The sequence below is a fragment of the Oncorhynchus tshawytscha genome, linkage group LG11, assembly GCF_018296145.1.
Source record: "Oncorhynchus tshawytscha isolate Ot180627B linkage group LG11, Otsh_v2.0, whole genome shotgun sequence".
Lineage (NCBI taxonomy): Eukaryota > Metazoa > Chordata > Actinopteri > Salmoniformes > Salmonidae > Oncorhynchus > Oncorhynchus tshawytscha.
This window is the reverse complement of record NC_056439.1, coordinates 47,441,506-47,459,213: the sequence shown is the minus strand read 5'-3', so window position 1 is coordinate 47,459,213 and position 17,708 is coordinate 47,441,506. Positions and strand designations below refer to the sequence as shown.

At 42.2% G+C, this 17,708-nt stretch overlaps 1 protein-coding gene across 3 annotated transcripts in view; it reads left to right on the top strand.

Annotated features, from left to right (window-relative positions):
• Window positions 1–16,183, top strand: part of LOC112262090 (serine/threonine-protein phosphatase 2A 56 kDa regulatory subunit gamma isoform) — a 49,271-nt gene extending 33,088 nt beyond the window's left edge. For 2 of the 3 annotated variants that reach the window (XM_024437791.2, XM_024437792.2), the window contains 7 exons: window positions 897–950; window positions 7,972–8,142; window positions 10,047–10,174; window positions 10,850–10,951; window positions 11,324–11,396; window positions 12,000–12,039; window positions 13,207–16,183. In XM_024437791.2, coding sequence (XP_024293559.1) covers window positions 897–950; window positions 7,972–8,142; window positions 10,047–10,174; window positions 10,850–10,951; window positions 11,324–11,396; window positions 12,000–12,011 — 540 coding nt within the window. In that variant the 3' untranslated portion in view covers window positions 12,012–12,039; window positions 13,207–16,183. Of the gene's footprint in view, window positions 1–896; window positions 951–7,971; window positions 8,143–10,046; window positions 10,175–10,849; window positions 10,952–11,323; window positions 11,409–11,999; window positions 12,040–12,265; window positions 12,384–13,206 lie in introns of all 3 variants that reach the window. The other variant, XM_024437793.2, reaches the window with a different exon arrangement.
• Window positions 16,184–17,708: the final 1,525 nt, after the last annotated feature.

Here is a 17,708-nt window from a genome sequence, read left to right as displayed (position 1 = left end):
TGACTGTAATGAACACGACACAGCTCTGATTGTTCTATCAGCCATGCTACCCTGGGCTCATTTCAAGAGGGTGCGACGTTACAGAATGTTCACACAGAAATACAGTGTATACAACAGACATGATTCTCTGCCAACAATAATAGGGAGTTTCAGCTCTATTTAATCCCTTTCTATCTGCCACATTCTGATTGTCCTGCCCCTTTTGCCCTACTGAATGCACACTATGGAAATGACTTAGGTGTAGGTGGGGCTTATTTCCAATGGGGCCTGGCCTGTTCAGGCAGTGTGGGAGGTGAGGGCAGTAGCCTGGCTGCTTCAAGCTAGCTGGAATCAGATATCTGCTACTCACAAGCCAGAATTACTATGAAGACAAAGGTCCTTGTCAGGGGCCTCTTTCTGGGCCAGCTTCTCGCTCGCGGTGTTTCTCTTGGTGTCTGCCGGACTGTTTCACTAGATAGATGGATAGAGATATCTCTGTATCTCTATATATATATATCTATCTATATATATATATATATATCTCTATATATATATATCTCTATATCTATCGTGAAACTGCTGTGCTATGCATTGCTCTATGGACCATGGCATAATATCTACATTACAGCTTGATCAACTGTGTTAGAGCTAGCCTAATGCAAAATGAGAACACCTTACAAAAAGTAATTTTGTTACATTGCAGTTATACTGCAAGTATTACAGTTACTGCAACTTCATGACTGCAATTATTTGTCAGTGACTATTGTCGTTGATAATGTGAACACAATTAGGCTGACAGGACCGGCCAGTGTCACCAGTAATTGTGTCCTATCGTTGTGAATGTCAACACAATTAGTCTGATTTTTAGGATCAGACAGTAATTGTGTTCCATTTGTCTTTTTCTCCCCCCCCCCTAGTTGGCATACTGTGTGGTGCAGTTTCTAGAGAAGGACAGCACTCTCACTGAACCAGTAAGTTGTGAAATTTCTGCTCACAAGTAAGGTGTATTGATTACCCCTTCAGTGACGACGTATTCCGTCTTCTCTGAAGATTTTTGTATTGCAATGCATATCGACCCATTGATCAAAACGGATCGGTTACACTTTATAATCCTACTACACTGGCTGACGCTTGTCAGATGTGGCAGGGCTTGCAAACTATTACGTATTACAAAGGGAAACCGAGCTGCCCAGTGACCAGATGGGCTAAATGCCCATCTGGTCAGCAACACTGAAGCGTGCATGAGAGCACTAGCTGTTCCCGGCGGCTGTGTGATCACGCTTTCCATAGCCGATGCGAGCAAGACCTTTTTAAACAGGTCAACATTCACAAGGCTGCGGGGCCAGACGGATTCCCAGGACAGGTACTCCAAACATCACGCGGACCAACTGGCAGGTGGTTTCACTGACATGTTCAACCTCTCTCTGTCCGAGTCTGTAATACCAACATGTTTCAAGCAGACCACCATAGTCCCTGTGCCCAAGAACGCGAAGGTAACCTGCCTAAAAGATTACCGCTTGTAGCACTCACGTCGGTTGCCATGAAGTACTTTGAAAGGGTGGTCATGGCTCACATCAACACCATCATCCCGGAAACCCTATACCCACTCCAATTCACATATCACCCTAACAGATCCACAGATGACGCAATCGCACTTGCACTCCACACTGCCCTTTCACACCCGGACAAAAGGAACACCTACAGTTGAAGTCGGAAGTTTACATACACCTTAGCCAAATACATTTAAACTCAGGTTTTCATAATTCCTGACATTTTAATCCTAGTTAAAATTCCCTGTCTTAGGTCAGTTAGGATAACCACTTTATTTTATGAATGTGAAATGTCAGAATAATAGGAGAGATTTATTTCAGCTTTATATTTCTTTCATCACATTCCCAGTGGGTGAGAAGTTTACATGCACTCAATTAGTATTTGGTAGCATTTCCTTTAAATTGTTTAACTTGGTCAAACGTTTTGGGTAGCCTTCCACAAGCTTCCCACAATAAGTTGGGTGAATTTTGGCCTATTCCGCCTGACAGCCTATGTAACTGAGTCAGGTTTGTGGGCGTCCTTGCTCGCACATGCTTTTTCAGTTCTGCCCAAATTTTCTATAGAAGTGAGGTCAGGGCTTTGTGATGGCCACTCCAATACCTTGACTTTTTTTTGTCCTAAAGCCGGGTTTTCCACAACTTTGAAAGTATGCTTGGGGTCATTGTCCATTTGGAAGACCCATTTGCAACCAAGTTTTAACTTCCTGACTGATGTCTTGAGATGTTGCTTCAATTTTTCCACAATTTTCCTACCTCATGATGCCATCTATTTTGTGAAGTGCACCAGTCCCTCCTGCAGCAAAGCACCCGCACAACATGATGCTGCCACCCCCGTGCTTCACGGTTGGGATGGTGTTCTTCGGCTTGCAAGTCTTGCCCTTTTTCGTCCAAACATAACAACGGTCATTATGGCCAAACAGTTCAATTTCTGTTTCATCAGACCAGAGGACATTTCTCCAAAAAGTACAATCTTTGTCCCCATGTGCAGTTGCAAACCGTAGTCTGGCTTTTTTATGGGGGTTTTGGAGCAGTGGCTTCTTCCTCGCTGAGCGGCCTTTCAGGTTATGTCGATATAGGAGTCGTTTTTACTGTGTATATAGATACTTTTGTACCGGTTTCCTCCAGCATCTTCACAAGGTCCTTTGCTGTTGTTCTGGGATTGACTTGCACTTTTCACATCAAAGTACGTTCCTTTCTAGGAGACAGAACGCATCTCCTTCCTGAGCGGTATGTCTGCTGCATGGTCCCATGGTGTTTATACGTACTATTGTTTGTATAGATGAACGTGGTACCTTCAGGTGTTTGGAAATTGCTCCCACGGTTGAACCAGACTTGTAGAGGTCTACAAAAAACATTCTGAGGTCTTGTCAGATTTTTTTTTTTTTTCTCCCATGATGTCAAGCAAAGAGGCACTGAGTTTGAAGGTAGGCCTTGAAATACATCTACAGGTACACCTCCAATTGATTCAAATGATGTCAATTAGCCTATCAGAAGCTTCTAAATCCATAACACCATTTTCTGGAGTTTTCCAAGCTGTTTAAAGTTAGTCAACTTAGTGTATGTAAACTTCTGACCCACTGGACTTGTGATACAGTGAAATAATCTGTCTGTAAACAATTGTTGGAAAAATTGTGTCATGCACAAAGTAGATGTCCTAACCGACTTGCCAAACTATAGTTTGTTAACAAGACATTTGATGAGTGGTTGAGAAACAAATTTTAATGACTTTAACCTAGTGTTTGTAGTGTTTGTAACCTTCCGACTTCAACTGTATGTGAGATTGCTGTTCATTGACTACAGCTCAGTGTTCACCACTGTAGTGCCCACAAAGCTCTCATCACTTAGCTAAGGACTCTGGGACTAAACACCTCCCGCTGCAACTCTGGGACTTCCTGACAGGCCGCCCCCAGGTAGTAAGGGTAGGTAACAACACATCCACCATGCTGACCCTCAACACGGGCCCCTAGGGGGTGCATGCTTAGTCCCCCCCTGTTCACCCACGGCTGCACTGCCACGCACGACTCCAACATCATTAAGTTGGCTGACGACAACGGTGGTAGGCCTGATCACCAACAACAATGAGACAGACTGTAGGGAGGAGGTCCGAGACCTGGCAGTGTGGGTACAAGGGCAACAACCTCTCCTTGACGTGAGCAAGACAAAGAAGCTGATCGTGGCCTACAGGAAAAGATGGGCCGAACACTCCCCCATTCACATCGACGGGGCTGTAGTGGAGTGTGTCGAGAGCTTGGCGTCTACATCACCAACAAACTATCATGGTCCAAATTAGAGGTCGACTGAGTATGATTTTTCAACGCCGATACCTATTATTGGATGACTAAAAAAAGCTGATTTAATTATTTTTTTTATCATGTATTTGTAGTTATGACAATTACAACAATACTGAATGAACAATGAACACTTATTTTAACTTAATAAAATAAATAAACATATATTTCGTCTCAAATAAATAAACATGTTCAATTTGGTTTAAATAATGCAAAAACGGTGTTGGAGAAAGTAAAAGTGCATTATGTGCCATCTAAAAAAGCTAACGTGTAAGTTCCTTGCTCAGAACATGAGAACATATGAAAGCTGGTGGTTCCTTTTAACATGAGTCTTCAATATTCCCAGTTAAGAAGATTTAGGTTGTAGTTATTATAGGACTTTCTCTCTAAACCATTTGTATTTCATATATTTGACTATTGAATGTTCATATAGGCACGAGTATTTCCAGCCTAATCTCGGGAGTTGATAGGCTTGAAGTCATGAACAGCGCTGTGATTCTGAGTGAATGGTTACGAGCATGCTGCTGCCTTCCACCGCTCAGTGAGACTGCTATATCAAATCAGACTTATAATACACACAGAAATACGAGCCTTAGGTCTTTCATATGGTCAAATCCGGGAAACTATAATTTCGAAAACAAAAAGTTTATTCTTTCAGTGAAATACGTAACCATTCTGTATTTTAACGAATGGGTGGCGTCCATAAGTCTAAATATTTCTGTTATATTGCACAACCTTCAATGTTCTGTCATAATTATGTAAAATTCTGTTTGGAAGAAATAGTCTTAACACAGTTCAACGAGCCAGGCAGCCCAAACTGCTGCATATACCCTGACTCTGCTCTGCTCTTGAACGCAAGAGAAGTGACACAATTTCCCTAGTTAATATTGCCTGCAAACATGAATTTCTTAACAAAATATGCATGTTTAAAAAAATATATATATATATACTTGTCTATTAATTTTAAGGAAGGCATTGACGTTTATGGTTAGGTACATTGGTGCAACGACAGCGGTTTTTTTTCTTCACGAATGCGCTTGTTAAATCATCACCCGTTTGGCAAATTAGGCTGTAATTTGATGATAAATGAACAGGCACCGCAATGATTATTTGCAACGCAGGACAAGCTAGTTAAACTAGTAATATCATCAACTGCGTGTAGTTAACTAGTGATTTATGTTAAGATTGATAGTTTTTTATAAGAGAAGTTTAATGCTAGCTAGCAACTTACCGCTGCTCCTTGCAGCCACCAGGTCCTTTTGATGCTGTACTCGCATAACAGGTGGTCAGCCTGCCATGCAGTCTCCTCGTGGAGTGCAAAATAATTGGCGTCCAAAAATGCCGATAACCGATTGTTATAAACTTGAAATCGGCCCTAATTAATCGGCCATGACGATTTAATCGGTCGACCTCTAGTCTAAACACAGCAAGACAGTTGTGAAGAGGGCACAGCCCAACACATATTCCCCCTCAGGAGACTCAAGATTTGTCATTGGTCCCCAGATCCTCAAAAGGTTCTACAGCTGCACTATCGAGAGCATCTGGTTGCATCACCACATGGTATGGCAACTGCTCAGCATAAGGCTCTATAGAGGGGAGTGTGTACGGCCCAGTACATCACTGGGAGCAAGCTTCCTGCCACCCCCCTTTGTTTTTACTGCTCTTACTTGCTGTGTATCTAGGCATAGGCAATTTTACCCTTACCTACAGTACCAGTCAAAAGTTTGGACACAACTACTCATTCAGGGGTTTTCCTTTTATTTATTTTTTACTATTTTCTACATTATAGAATAATAGTGTAGACATTAAAAATATGAAATAACACACATGGAATCATGTAGTAACCAAAAAAGTGTTAAACAAATCAAAGTATATTTGAGATTCTTCAAAGTAGCCACCCTTTACCTTGACAGTTTTGCACTCTCTTAACCAGCTTCATGAGGTAGTCACCTAGAATGCATTTCAATTAACAGGTGTGCCTTGTTAAAAGTTAATTTGTGGAATTCTTTCCTTCTTAATGCGTTTGAGCCAAACAGTTGTTGTGACAAGGTAGGGGTAGTATTCAGAAGATGGCGCTATTTACTTACTTTCTTACTGACTAAATTTTGTTTCAGTGTCATGTACCAATTTAAAGTGGTGTGTAAATACAAAACAAGATTGACAAAACAACTTTCATAACAGTTACGCACCAATAATAATAGTAAGAAATATATATATATTTTTTTTTAGAAGAAAAGACTAGCCTGCTGGCCTTACGGGGTAATTGGGAACATTCGCCTGAGCTATTTAGGAGGGATGTCACACCCGGCACAAATGATTGTCTCTTTCTGTTTTTCCTGCTGAGGGGGTGCCCTATACCTGCGCCCAGAGGGGAGTAATTCAAAGTTCAGGTACGGGGGGTGGCTTGCGTTTAAAATGATTTTGTGAGCCATACGGGTATTTGGTAAAATACTATATTATGGCTCAAATAAGAAAATTGAAATGACAGTCCATTACTTTCAGACATGAAGCTCAGTCAATCTGGAACATTTCAAGAACTTTGAACAGTTATTCAAGTGCAGTCGCAAAAACCATCAAGTGCTATGATGAATCTGACTCTCATGAGGACGGCCACAGGAAAGACCCAGAGTTACCTCTGCTGCACCAGAAAAGTTCATTAGTTACCAGCCTCAGAAATTGCAGCCCAAAGGCTTCAGAGTTCAAGTAACTGGCACATCCTAACATCAACTGTTCAGAGGAGACTGAATCATGCCTTCATGGTGAAATTGCTGCAAAGAAACCATCTCTAAAGGACACCAATAAGGAGTGACTTGCTTGGGCCAAGAAACACGCGCAATGGACATTAGACCGGTGGAAATTTGTCCTTTTGGTCTGAGTCCATGTGTGGTCCCCACTCTGAAGCATGGAGGTGGTGTGGGGGTGCTTTGTTGGTGACACTCTGTGATTTATTTAGAATTTCAAGGCACACTTAACCAGCATGGCTACCACAGCATTCTGCCGCGATACCCCATCCAGCTGGTTTGTGCTTAGTGGGACTATAATTTATTTTTCAACAGGACAATGACCCAAAACACACCTCCAGGCTGTGTAAGGGCTATTTGTTCAAGAAAGTGATGGAGTGCTGCATCAGATGACTTGGCCTCCACAATCACTTGACCTCAACCCAATTGAGATGGTTTGGGATGAGTTGGACCGCAGAGTGAAGGAAAAGCAGCCAACAAGTGCTCAGCATATGTGGGAACTCCTTTAAGACGGTTGGAAAAGCATTCCAGGTGAAGCTGGTTGAGAGAATACCAAGAGTGTGCAAAGCTGTCAAGGCAAAGGGTGGCCTCTTTGAAGAATCTCAAATATATTTTGATTTGTTTAACTTTTTTTTGTGGTTACTACGTGATTCCATATGTGTTATTTCATAGTTTGTCTTAACTATTATTATACAATGTATGAAATAGTGAAACTAAAGAAAACCCCTAGAATAAGTAGGTGTCCAAACGTAAAGAGAACCCCTAGAATGAGTAGGTGTGTCCAAATGTTTTGACTGGTGCTGTACATGTACAAATGACCTCAACTAACCTGTATCCCCGTACATTGACTTGGTACCGATTCCCCCGGTATACAGTCTTTGTTATTTTAATTTTTTAACTAGGCTAGTCAGTTGAGAACAAATTCATATTTACAATGACGGCATACCCAAGCCAAACCCGGATGCCCCCGGGCCAATTGTGCACTGCCCTATGAGACTCCCAATCATGGCCAGATGTGATACAGGCTGGATTCGAACCAGGGACTGTAGTTTTGTCTCTTGCACTAAGATGCAGTGCCTTAGACTGCTGCACCACTCGAGAGCTTTTATTGTTACTTTAAAAAAAACTTTAGTCTATTTAGTCAATATTTTCTTAACTGTTTTAAGGGCTTTTAAGTAAGCATTTCACTGTAAGGTCTTGTTGTATTCGGCGCATGTGACAAATAATTTATTTAGACTTTAATGAACAGTAATGTGTGTAAATGCTCTTTGCATGTTAACATAAACGATTTCATAAAAAGTTACATTTAAAGTTAAAGTAATGTTTTTGCTTATTCATGAACATTATTGTATATGTTACTCACTGATCTGTTGGTCAATATCCACTCCACTCCCTGCTCAATGCGTCTCCCAGGTGGTCATGGCCCTTCTGAAATACTGGCCCAAGACTCACTCCCCCAAAGAGGTGATGTTCCTTAACGAGCTGGAGGAGATTCTAGACGTCATCGAGCCATCCGAGTTCGTCAAGGTCATGGAGCCACTGTTCAGGCAGCTGGCCAAGTGTGTGTCCAGCCCACACTTCCAGGTGACTGACCCCATGCCATGGGAACCCTGTTATTGGTGTCCTTTAACTTTTAGTCATTACGGTTATGTGGGAAAGTGAATTTGAGTAGTGAAATGTTTCTAGTTGGTTCCTAGAACTAAGCAGTCCATTGAAACAGAACAAGATCCAGTATGTAATGAGCGTACCGCCTGGTTCGACCTTGTAGTGGAAACCAACATGAGGGGTTCTAGAGATATGTTGGAACAGTTATTTTTAGGCTTAATGGAAGGATGTTTCACCAATCAAGTGTGCTTCTCTATCTCTCAACAGTCGTGGCCAAAGGTTTTAAATGACACATTTTAATTTTCACTAAGTCTGCTGCCTCGGTTTGTATGATGGCAATTTGCATATACTCCAGAATGTTATGAAGATTGATCAGATGAATAACAATTAATTGCAAAGTCCCTCTTTGCCATGCAAATGAACTGAATCCTCCCCCAAAAACTTTTCCACTGCATTTCAGAACTGCCACAAAAGGACCAACTTACATCATGTCAGTGATTCTCTCGTTAACACAGGTGTGAGTGTTGATGAGGACAAGGCTGGAGATCACTCTGTCATGCTGATTGAGTTCAAATAACAGACTTGAAGCTTCAAAAGGAGGGTGGTGCTTGGAATCATTGTTCTTCCTCTGTCAATCATGGTTACCTGCAAGAAAACATGTGCCGTCATCATTGCTTTGCACAAAAAGGGCTTCACAGGCAAGGATATTGCTGCCAGTAAGATTGCACCTAAATCAACCATTTATCGGATCATCAAGAACTTCAAGGAGAGCGGTTAAATTGTTGTGAAGAAGGCTTCAGGGTGCCCAAGAAAGTCCAGCAAGAGCCAGAACCGTCTCCTAAAGTTGATTCAGCTGCGGGATCGGGGCACCACCAGCACAGAGCTAGCTCAGGAATGGCAGCAGGCAGGTGTGAGTGCATCTGCACGCACAGTGAGGCGAAGACTTTTGGTGGGTGGCCTGGTGTCAAGAAGGGCAGCAAAGAAGCCACTTCTTTCCAGGAAAAACATCAGGGACTGACTGATATTCTGAAAAAGGTACAGGGATTGGATTGCTGAGGACTGGGATAAAGTAATTTTCTCTGAATCCCCTTTCCGATTGTTTGGGGCATCCGGAAAAAAGCTTGTCCGGAGAAGACATTGTGAGCATTACCATCAGTCCTGTGTCATGCCAACAGTAAAGCATTCTGAGACCATTCATGTGTAGGGTTGCTTCTCAGCCAAGGGAGTGGGCTCACTCACAATTTTGCCTAAGATCACAGTCATGAATAAAGAATGGTACCAACACATCTTCCGAAAGCAACTTCTCCCAACCATCCAGGAACAGTTTGATGACGAACAATGCCTTTTCCAGCATGATGGAGCACCTTGCCATAAGGCAAAAGTGATAACTAAGTGGCTTGGGGAACCAAACATCGATATTTTGGGTCCATGGCCAGGAAACCCCCCAGACCTTAATCCCATTGAGAACTTGTGGTCAATCCTCAAGAGGCTGGTGGACAAACAAAAACCCACACATTCTGACAAACTCCAAGCATTGATTATGCAATAATGGGCTGCCATCAGTCAGCATGTGGCCCAGAAGTTAATTGACAGCATGCCAGGGCGGATTGCAGAGGTCTTGAAAAAGAAGTGTTGACACTGCAAATATTGACTCTTTGCATCAACTTCATGTAATTGTCAATAAAAGCCTTTGACACTTATGAATAGCTTGTAATTATACTTCAGTATTTGATTAGTAACATCTGACAAAAATATCTAAAGACACTGGAGCAGCAAACTTTGTTTGCTGAAAACTTTTGGCCACGACTGTATATACTGCGCCTCCTGCCATCACCATTATGAGTGAGCTGTCCTCATCGATGGTGCTGTGGGTCATTGTGCAGGTAGCAGAGAGAGCTCTGTACTACTGGAACAACGAGTACATCATGAGTCTGATCAGCGACAACGCAGCCAAGATCCTGCCCATCATGTTCCCGGCGCTCTACCGCAACTCCAAGACCCACTGGAACAAGTAAGTAGCCCCTCTTCAAAAGAGAGCCGTGTTCATTAGGCACCAAAAGAAAGACCACAAACTAAGATATGGAGGGATTACCTGGTCCAGGAAGACATTTTTCATTTTCCGCTGTGTGACCTAATAACGGTGACCTTGATCTGCCCTCATAGGCCACTCACTCCAAGATCTCAGAACATGTAGTGTTAGCAAGACCTGGGTTTAAATACTATAAACTTTTTAGCTGCTCTCGATTGAGCTTGCCTGGCATTTTTTTGTGAGCTTGCCTGGCTTCTTTTTTTTTTGTGTGTGAGCTTGCCTGGCGCAAAATAACCAGTGGCAAAAGTACACAGCCATCTGGCATTACAAGCAGGTTATATCAAACAGATGGCCAATAAAACACATTCTGTTCCTTGGAGGCATATTTAATTAACAAACAAACAAAATAAATATATGATTCGAAAGTTCAACACCTTACCAAACTGTTTTATGTGGAACGAGACTTCTTTTAATATTAAGCTGCTCTGAAAGTGCTAGTGTTGACTGCAGGGAGCTCAACAGTGGTTCAGACTTACTTTAGTCATTCACTGGAATCTAATTTTTGGTTTGGGCTGGAGGACAGGGCTCCCCTTTATAGATATGACGGGCAGACTGACTCTCGCTGCTCTCTTTGCCTGTGTGTCTGTCTCTGTGCAGGACCATCCATGGCCTCATCTACAACGCTCTCAAGCTCTTCATGGAGATGAACCAGAAGTTGTTTGATGACTGCACACAGCAGTTCAGAGCAGAGAAAAACAAGTATGTAATATGCTACTCCGAAATGAGAATATTGTATATCTCAAATCTTGACTACAGATTGTAGTTAGTACATCATATTCTAGTCTTAAAGTGAATGATAATATTACATTTCAAATGTGGAACCTGTTCAGGTAATATTCTCATTCAGATTAGCATGTATCAAATCTTATATGACTATATATTGTAATGGTAAATAGATTATAATATATTTTCTTCCAGATTAGCATGTCTCAAAGTTTAGACAGTATTGTAATGATTATTACATATGCAAATCTGAATGATAATATATCATATATACATTGTAGTGACTGTAGAGGGGGTTACTGTAGGGGGGCTGAGGTTATGATTGTAGATGTTTGTTTCCTCCTATAGAGAGAAGGCCAAGTCAAAAGACCGGGAAGAGGCTTGGATCAAGATTGAGAACCTTGCCAAATCCAACCCACAGGTGTGTGTGTGTGTGTGTGTGGGACACACAGCAGTGTGTACATGCGTGGCATCTAAAGAGCTGAAGTAGTTTCCTTTCCGTCTTCTCTCTGAGGACTGTTTGCTGTGCAGAGTATGCCCAGTCTTTTCTACCACATGCTCTGCATCACCCTTTCCTGATTAAGGGGGGGCGGCAGGGTAGCCTAGTGGTTAGTGTTGGACTAGTAACCGGAAGGTTGCAAGTTCAAACCCCCGAGCTGACAAGGTACAAATCTGTCGTTCTGCCCCTGAACAGGCAGTTAACCCACTGTTCCTAGGCCGTCATTGAAAATAAGAATTTGTTCTTAACTGATCTTGCCTAGTTAAATAAAGGTAAATTAAATTAAATTTAAAAAAAATTAAGATCAGGAGGTTGATCAGGAGATTGGTTGGTTGCTGAATGATATATTGGCATACGATCTCCGTAGCCAACCCTGTACTAAGTCAAGTGAAATGCCAGTTGACTGAATGCTCTTCCTAAACTGCATTCCTATTTTATATTGCTTCATTTCTGGTCTCAGTAAATACAAACTAAGGTGGAAGTACCTACTGTGAACTGCATTCCCAATGTCTTGTTTTATTATAGGTAGTCTTCTAGGGTGGATGTTGAACAGTCCTAGTATAAGGTAAAATCTACTCTTAATGACCGTACTAACGATCAGTTGAATTAGTCTGTCTGCACCGCATCATTTTCTACTCTCACCAGATATCTAATAGAAGCCATGACTCCAGCATCCAATTTCAAAACTTTTCTGTTTATCTAAACTCTCTCTCTGAATCTTTCGTCTTTGCATGCGACTTAAGTCTCTTTCTCCCATTTCTTTTTGTGTGTTTGTTTCCTGTTAACATTAGTCTCTTATCCATGTTGATTCCACTGGCCTCAACGGTCCAGTAGCAATGGCGTCTGATGGCCCATTAACCTATGAAGAAGTTCACAGGTTAAAAAAGACTAACGGAAGAAGTCGCCCAGGTAACTGTCCGTCTTCGGTCTGTCCGTCAGTGCTGATCTTGGATCAGGTCCCCCCCTGCACCTGTCATCTTAATCATTATGCTCTACTCTGAGACATGTTATGACATTGGGCCCTGATCACTCTTTTCAAAATGGGTCCTGGACTGTTTCTCCTATAGAGGAGGGATGACTCATCAACTGTTTCTCCTATAGAGGAGGGATGACTCATCAACTGTTTCTCCTATAGAGGAGGGATGACTCATCAACTGTTTCTCCTATAGAGGAGGGATGACTCATCAACTGTTTCTCCTATAGAGGAGGGATGACTCATCAACTGTTTCTCCTATAGAGGAGGGATGACTCATCAACTGTTTCTCCTATAGAGGAGGGATGACTCATCAACTGTTTCTCCTATAGAGGAGGGATGACTCATCAACTGTTTCTCCTATAGAGGAGGGATGACTCATCAGACCATGGACTGAACACTGGAATCAACTACTTTTGTTATTGTCTGTTCTCTCTTCGACTCACCTTTCCTTCCTTCCTTCCCTTCTTTCTTTTTCTTTCTGTGAAATGTCATGAGGTAGCTAACATTTCACCAACTCTTTTCTCACCGTCCTGTTTGGTGCATGGCTGCCTTAGTTCATTAGCATGACGCATGGTGAGCGGTTTTCTGTCAATTGGTGATTGTCTTTAAACATGACTTTGTAATGTGAAAAAAGGAGTGGTACTTGTGGCAAACACGTAGTAGACCATACTCAGGAGGATACTGTAGTTACAAGCAAAGCATTTTTATTCCATTGGACCGAACTCTCTCTAACACTCTCCCCTTCCCCTGTTGCAGTTACGAACGAGAGACCAGAGGAAAGACCGGCCTATGATGCGGCGTAAGTCTGATCTCCCTCAGGACATCTACACCGCAAAAGCCTTGGAGACCCGTCGCCGAGCCGACGTCATGATCACTACCCGCGATGGGCTCTAGGTCTGCCCCTCTCTCTCTAGTTTCCAGTCCCATCTTCTCTCTTTCCTCTAGTGTCCAGTCCCCTCTTCTCTCCACCCTCATCCAGACAGCACATTCAGATTACTGGCCCAGTTTCCTCATCGTCGCCAGTACACAACCCCCCACCCCCCTGGATTTCTGCTTTCTCAGGTGTTTCTTTTTGGGAGGGGTGGGGCCGCAACTTTCTTTTTTAGTCTTGCTGTCAATTTTTTTTGCTTAATTGTGCATAACAGTATCGGCTCATCCCTCCAGGCTCTTACTGTACAAATGAAAATGGGGAAGTTCCGTTCCACTAGCAACATGACAAGCTCCTATGTTCCCCCATTGAGCGCAGTTGGTAGAGAGCAGAAACAGAATGGGGGAGGCTCCTCTTGTTTCCTCTCATGTCAGTTTCTGTTAAGGGGAAACAAAACTAAGAACAGCCATTGTTGGATGGTGGGGGGTGACTGGATCGACTTTTCGGAAGTTTTGTTTCTTCGCTCGTTTTTTTTTTTTTGTAATCCCAGGGACATTTGCCAGTGCCAAGACTGTTTGTTCTTTCTGTGTCTGTTTTTCTGTGTGAGAGAAACCAGGATGACTATCTAGGTAGACAGCCTGTGTCGTTTGCCTTCATTTTTTTGGAGCCTCAGATGATTCAAATGTTGTTGTTTTTTTTGTTTTTTTTAATAAGCTGAAGAGCAACAGGACTTTCTGAAGTGACTGATCCATCTGTTCTGATGAAGTCACTTTATGACTAGGATGGAGGGCAGGACGGGAGGTTCTCTGTGGACACTGGACTCTTTACACACTACACTTTGTGCCATGCACATTCTTTCGTTGGATTGATTTCCCTTCTGTTGAAGTCCATTGGCAATATGTGAGCCAGATCACAATGAAATATTGACAGTTCAAACAATGGTACTTATTTCATACGGAGAAACACATTGGGTGGTTGTTAGTCTGCACCCAGTTTGTCATATTCAAAAGCCCTTCTTAGACATGTCAGTCTCCTTAATTCATACATAATGCATGTCCCCAGTTCTTACTGCTATTGGGAAGCTTCATTTAACTCTCAATGGCCAGCTAGGAAGTGTTTGGTTTGACACAGAGTCCATCAAGACACCTGTAGCCACACACACTGTAATGCTACGTTATGCAGAACATTCCACAAACGTTCCAACTGAAATGACATTATGACACATTACCTGGGGGTGTCAGTTTGAGGAAGGCGAGGTGCAGAATTACTCATCTCGATCACATAATACGTTATTTGGGATGTAGGGTGACGTTGTAGAACTGTGATTCTGCACAGCCCGACTGTAATGAAGTCCTTCTCAAAAGCACACCTTGTCCTCAGATGCAGGCTTTTCAGAAGCCCTGGCGCTGCTTGCTAGTCAAGCATGTTCCAGAGGTACACATGGTATCACATGCCCTGAAGCCCCCCCCCACAGCATTCTCATGTTTCCCTGTGTTGGCTTTTACCAGTGCCCTCCTACCCAGAGGTGCTTTGCTGTGGAGCTGAAAGGACTGTTACTTGTCTTGTTGTGAAGTACTGAACAAATGGGGATCAGAGAGATGTTTATCGAATGGCGGAATGCTATAGGATGAGAACAGCAACACTGTTTGGATGACAACCATTTCATGTGACAGTTGAATGAGCATAGGAAGAGGTGATTTCAAACCTGAATACCTCTTTGGATGATATCTGTAACCGTTAAGAATAAGTCTATTGAAAAAGCACTTCCTGAAACTTGAAAGATGTGACATGTTTGTGTATCTTCAATGAAGCGCTCTTCAGTGTCCCGTTGAGTCTATATATACAGTCTGTTCTGCTTTCTCAAGTTCAGGAAGCTGTCCATTTCCTGGACTGGACAAGGAACTGACACATAAGTAAGCATTTCAGTGTTAGTCCACGCCTGTTGTTTACGAAGCATGTGACGAATACAATTTAATTTGATTGGGGCCCCATTGTAAATGTTAATCTTTCTCTGGTACCATTGTTTGAACTTACAAATCTAGTATGTGTATCCAATCTGTATTGTCTTTTCTGTTTCTAGTCTCTGGCAACTGGTAGCCTGGATGCTCATTTTAGCATTGTAGCTGCCAATGGAAAAGGCCAATGTTGAAAGACTGACATCCAGGCTTGGCTTGGTAACTACATTATTAATACTTAAATGCAAAAAGGTGTTCATTTAACTACCATGTATCTTTTGTCCTGGACGAATGGCACTCGCCGAAACAATTTGACCCCCCCCCCCAAAAAAAAAAATCTTCACTTTTATATAACAGTATCATTTGGAAAGATGTTTGATCAGTTTGCTTTTTATTTGTGTTCAAACTGTTTTTGTTTTTTTAAGACCCATCAATTACTCGTATGACAAGTTAGACAACAAATGTTTTGGATTGTTTTCTGGAATTGTTTGCTTGGCCTCTGCAGGTTTTTAGTTAGAACATGTTCTTTCCCGAATATAATAACTTGACAAGTGTCCTTTTGTCTGTGATCTGTACTATGTGGCTTCATTTAATATTGTACATATGATTTACTTTGTTTTATGTAGTGTTATATCTAGATTAATTTTGTATAAAATTGTCCTCTGTACAGAATAAAACATCAATAGCAATGACAAAGAAGTCAATGTGGCACATAACTTCTCTCTCCCCTGTAACTTTCTGCATTATTAGAAATAATACATCTAATATTTTCTTTAATTCCCTCTTCCTAATTATCTGTGACCAGATTTCAGTCCGTAGCCTTTTGTGTGCTTTTATCACAATCTCAAGTGGTGTTCATCTGTAATAGAATGAATAAAGAGAATATTTGAATTTTATATTTTCAACCATACATCAATTCTGGAGGCATTTTACTTCACGGAAGTCTCAAAACGCAGTCGGTTATTATACGTTTTGACAGTTAAGTGTATATGATTTGATCTGAGGGAAAATGGATATGGCTAAAAATGATTTCTTCCTCCTCACTTACTGTATAGACACCCCTTTTGGGTGGTGGACCATTCTTGACACACACACACAGCCAGCAGTGTTGCCATTCTTGATACAAACCGATGCGCCTGGCACCTACTAGCATACCCCGTTAAGACATTTAAATCTTGCCCATTCACTCTTTAAATGTTGATTTTATTTCACCTTGTATTTAACCAGGTAGGCTATTTGATAACAAGTTCTCATTTACAACTGGGACCTGGCCAAGATAAAGCAAAGCAGTGCGACACAAACAACAACAAAGTTACATGGAATAAACAAACGTACAGTCAATAACACAATAGGAAAAAAAGTCTGTATACAGTGTGCAAATGGCATAAGGAGGTAAGGCAATAAATAGGCCATAGTAGCAAAGTAATTACAATTTAGCAGATTAACACTGGAGTGATAGATGAGCAGGTGGTGTGTAAGTAGTGATACTGGTGTTCAAAAGAGCAGCAAAGTAAAAAAATAAAATATGGGGTAGGTAGATGGACTATGTACAGCTGCAGCGATTGGTTAGCTACTCAGATTAGCTGATGTTTAAAGTTAGTGAGGGAAATGTATTTATTTAGGCAATTCGTTCCAGTCATTGGCAGCAGAGACCTGGAAGGAAAGGCGGCCAAAGGTGGTTGTGGCTTTGGGGATGACCAGTGAGCTATACCTGCAGGAGCGCGTGCTACGTGTTATCGTGAGCGTGAAGACAGAGCTTTACCTAGCATAGACTTGTTGATGACCTGGAGCCAGTGGGTCTGGCGACGAATATGTAGCGAGGGCCAGCCGACTAGAGCATACAGGCCGCAGTGGTTGGTGATATAAGGCTCTTTGGTAACAAAACTGATGGTACTGTGATAGACTGCATCCAATATGCCGAGTAGAGTATTGAAGCTATTTTGTAGATGACATCGCCAAAGTCTAGGATCGATAGGATAGTCAGTTTTACTAGGGTAAGTTTGGCGGCGTGAGTGAAGGAGGCTTTGTTGCGAAATAGGAAGCAGATTCTAGATTTAATTTTGGATTGGAGATGTTTGATATGAGTCTGGAAGGAGAGTTTAGTCTAGCCAGACACCTAGGTAGTTGTCCACGTATTCTAGGTCAGAACCGTCCAGAGTAGTGATGCTAGTTGGGCGGACGTGTGTGGGCAGCGAACGGTTGAAAGCATGCATTTTGGTTTTGCTAGCGTTTAAAAGCAGTTGGAGGCCACGGAAGGAGTGTTGTATGGCATTGAAGCTCATTTAGAGGTTAACACAGTGTCCAAAGAAGGGCCAGATGTATACAGAATGGTGTCGTCTGCGAAGAGGTGGATCGGGGAATCACCCGCAGCAACCTCAACATCGTTGATATATATACAGAGAAAAGAGTCGGCCCGAGAATTGAACCCTGTGGCA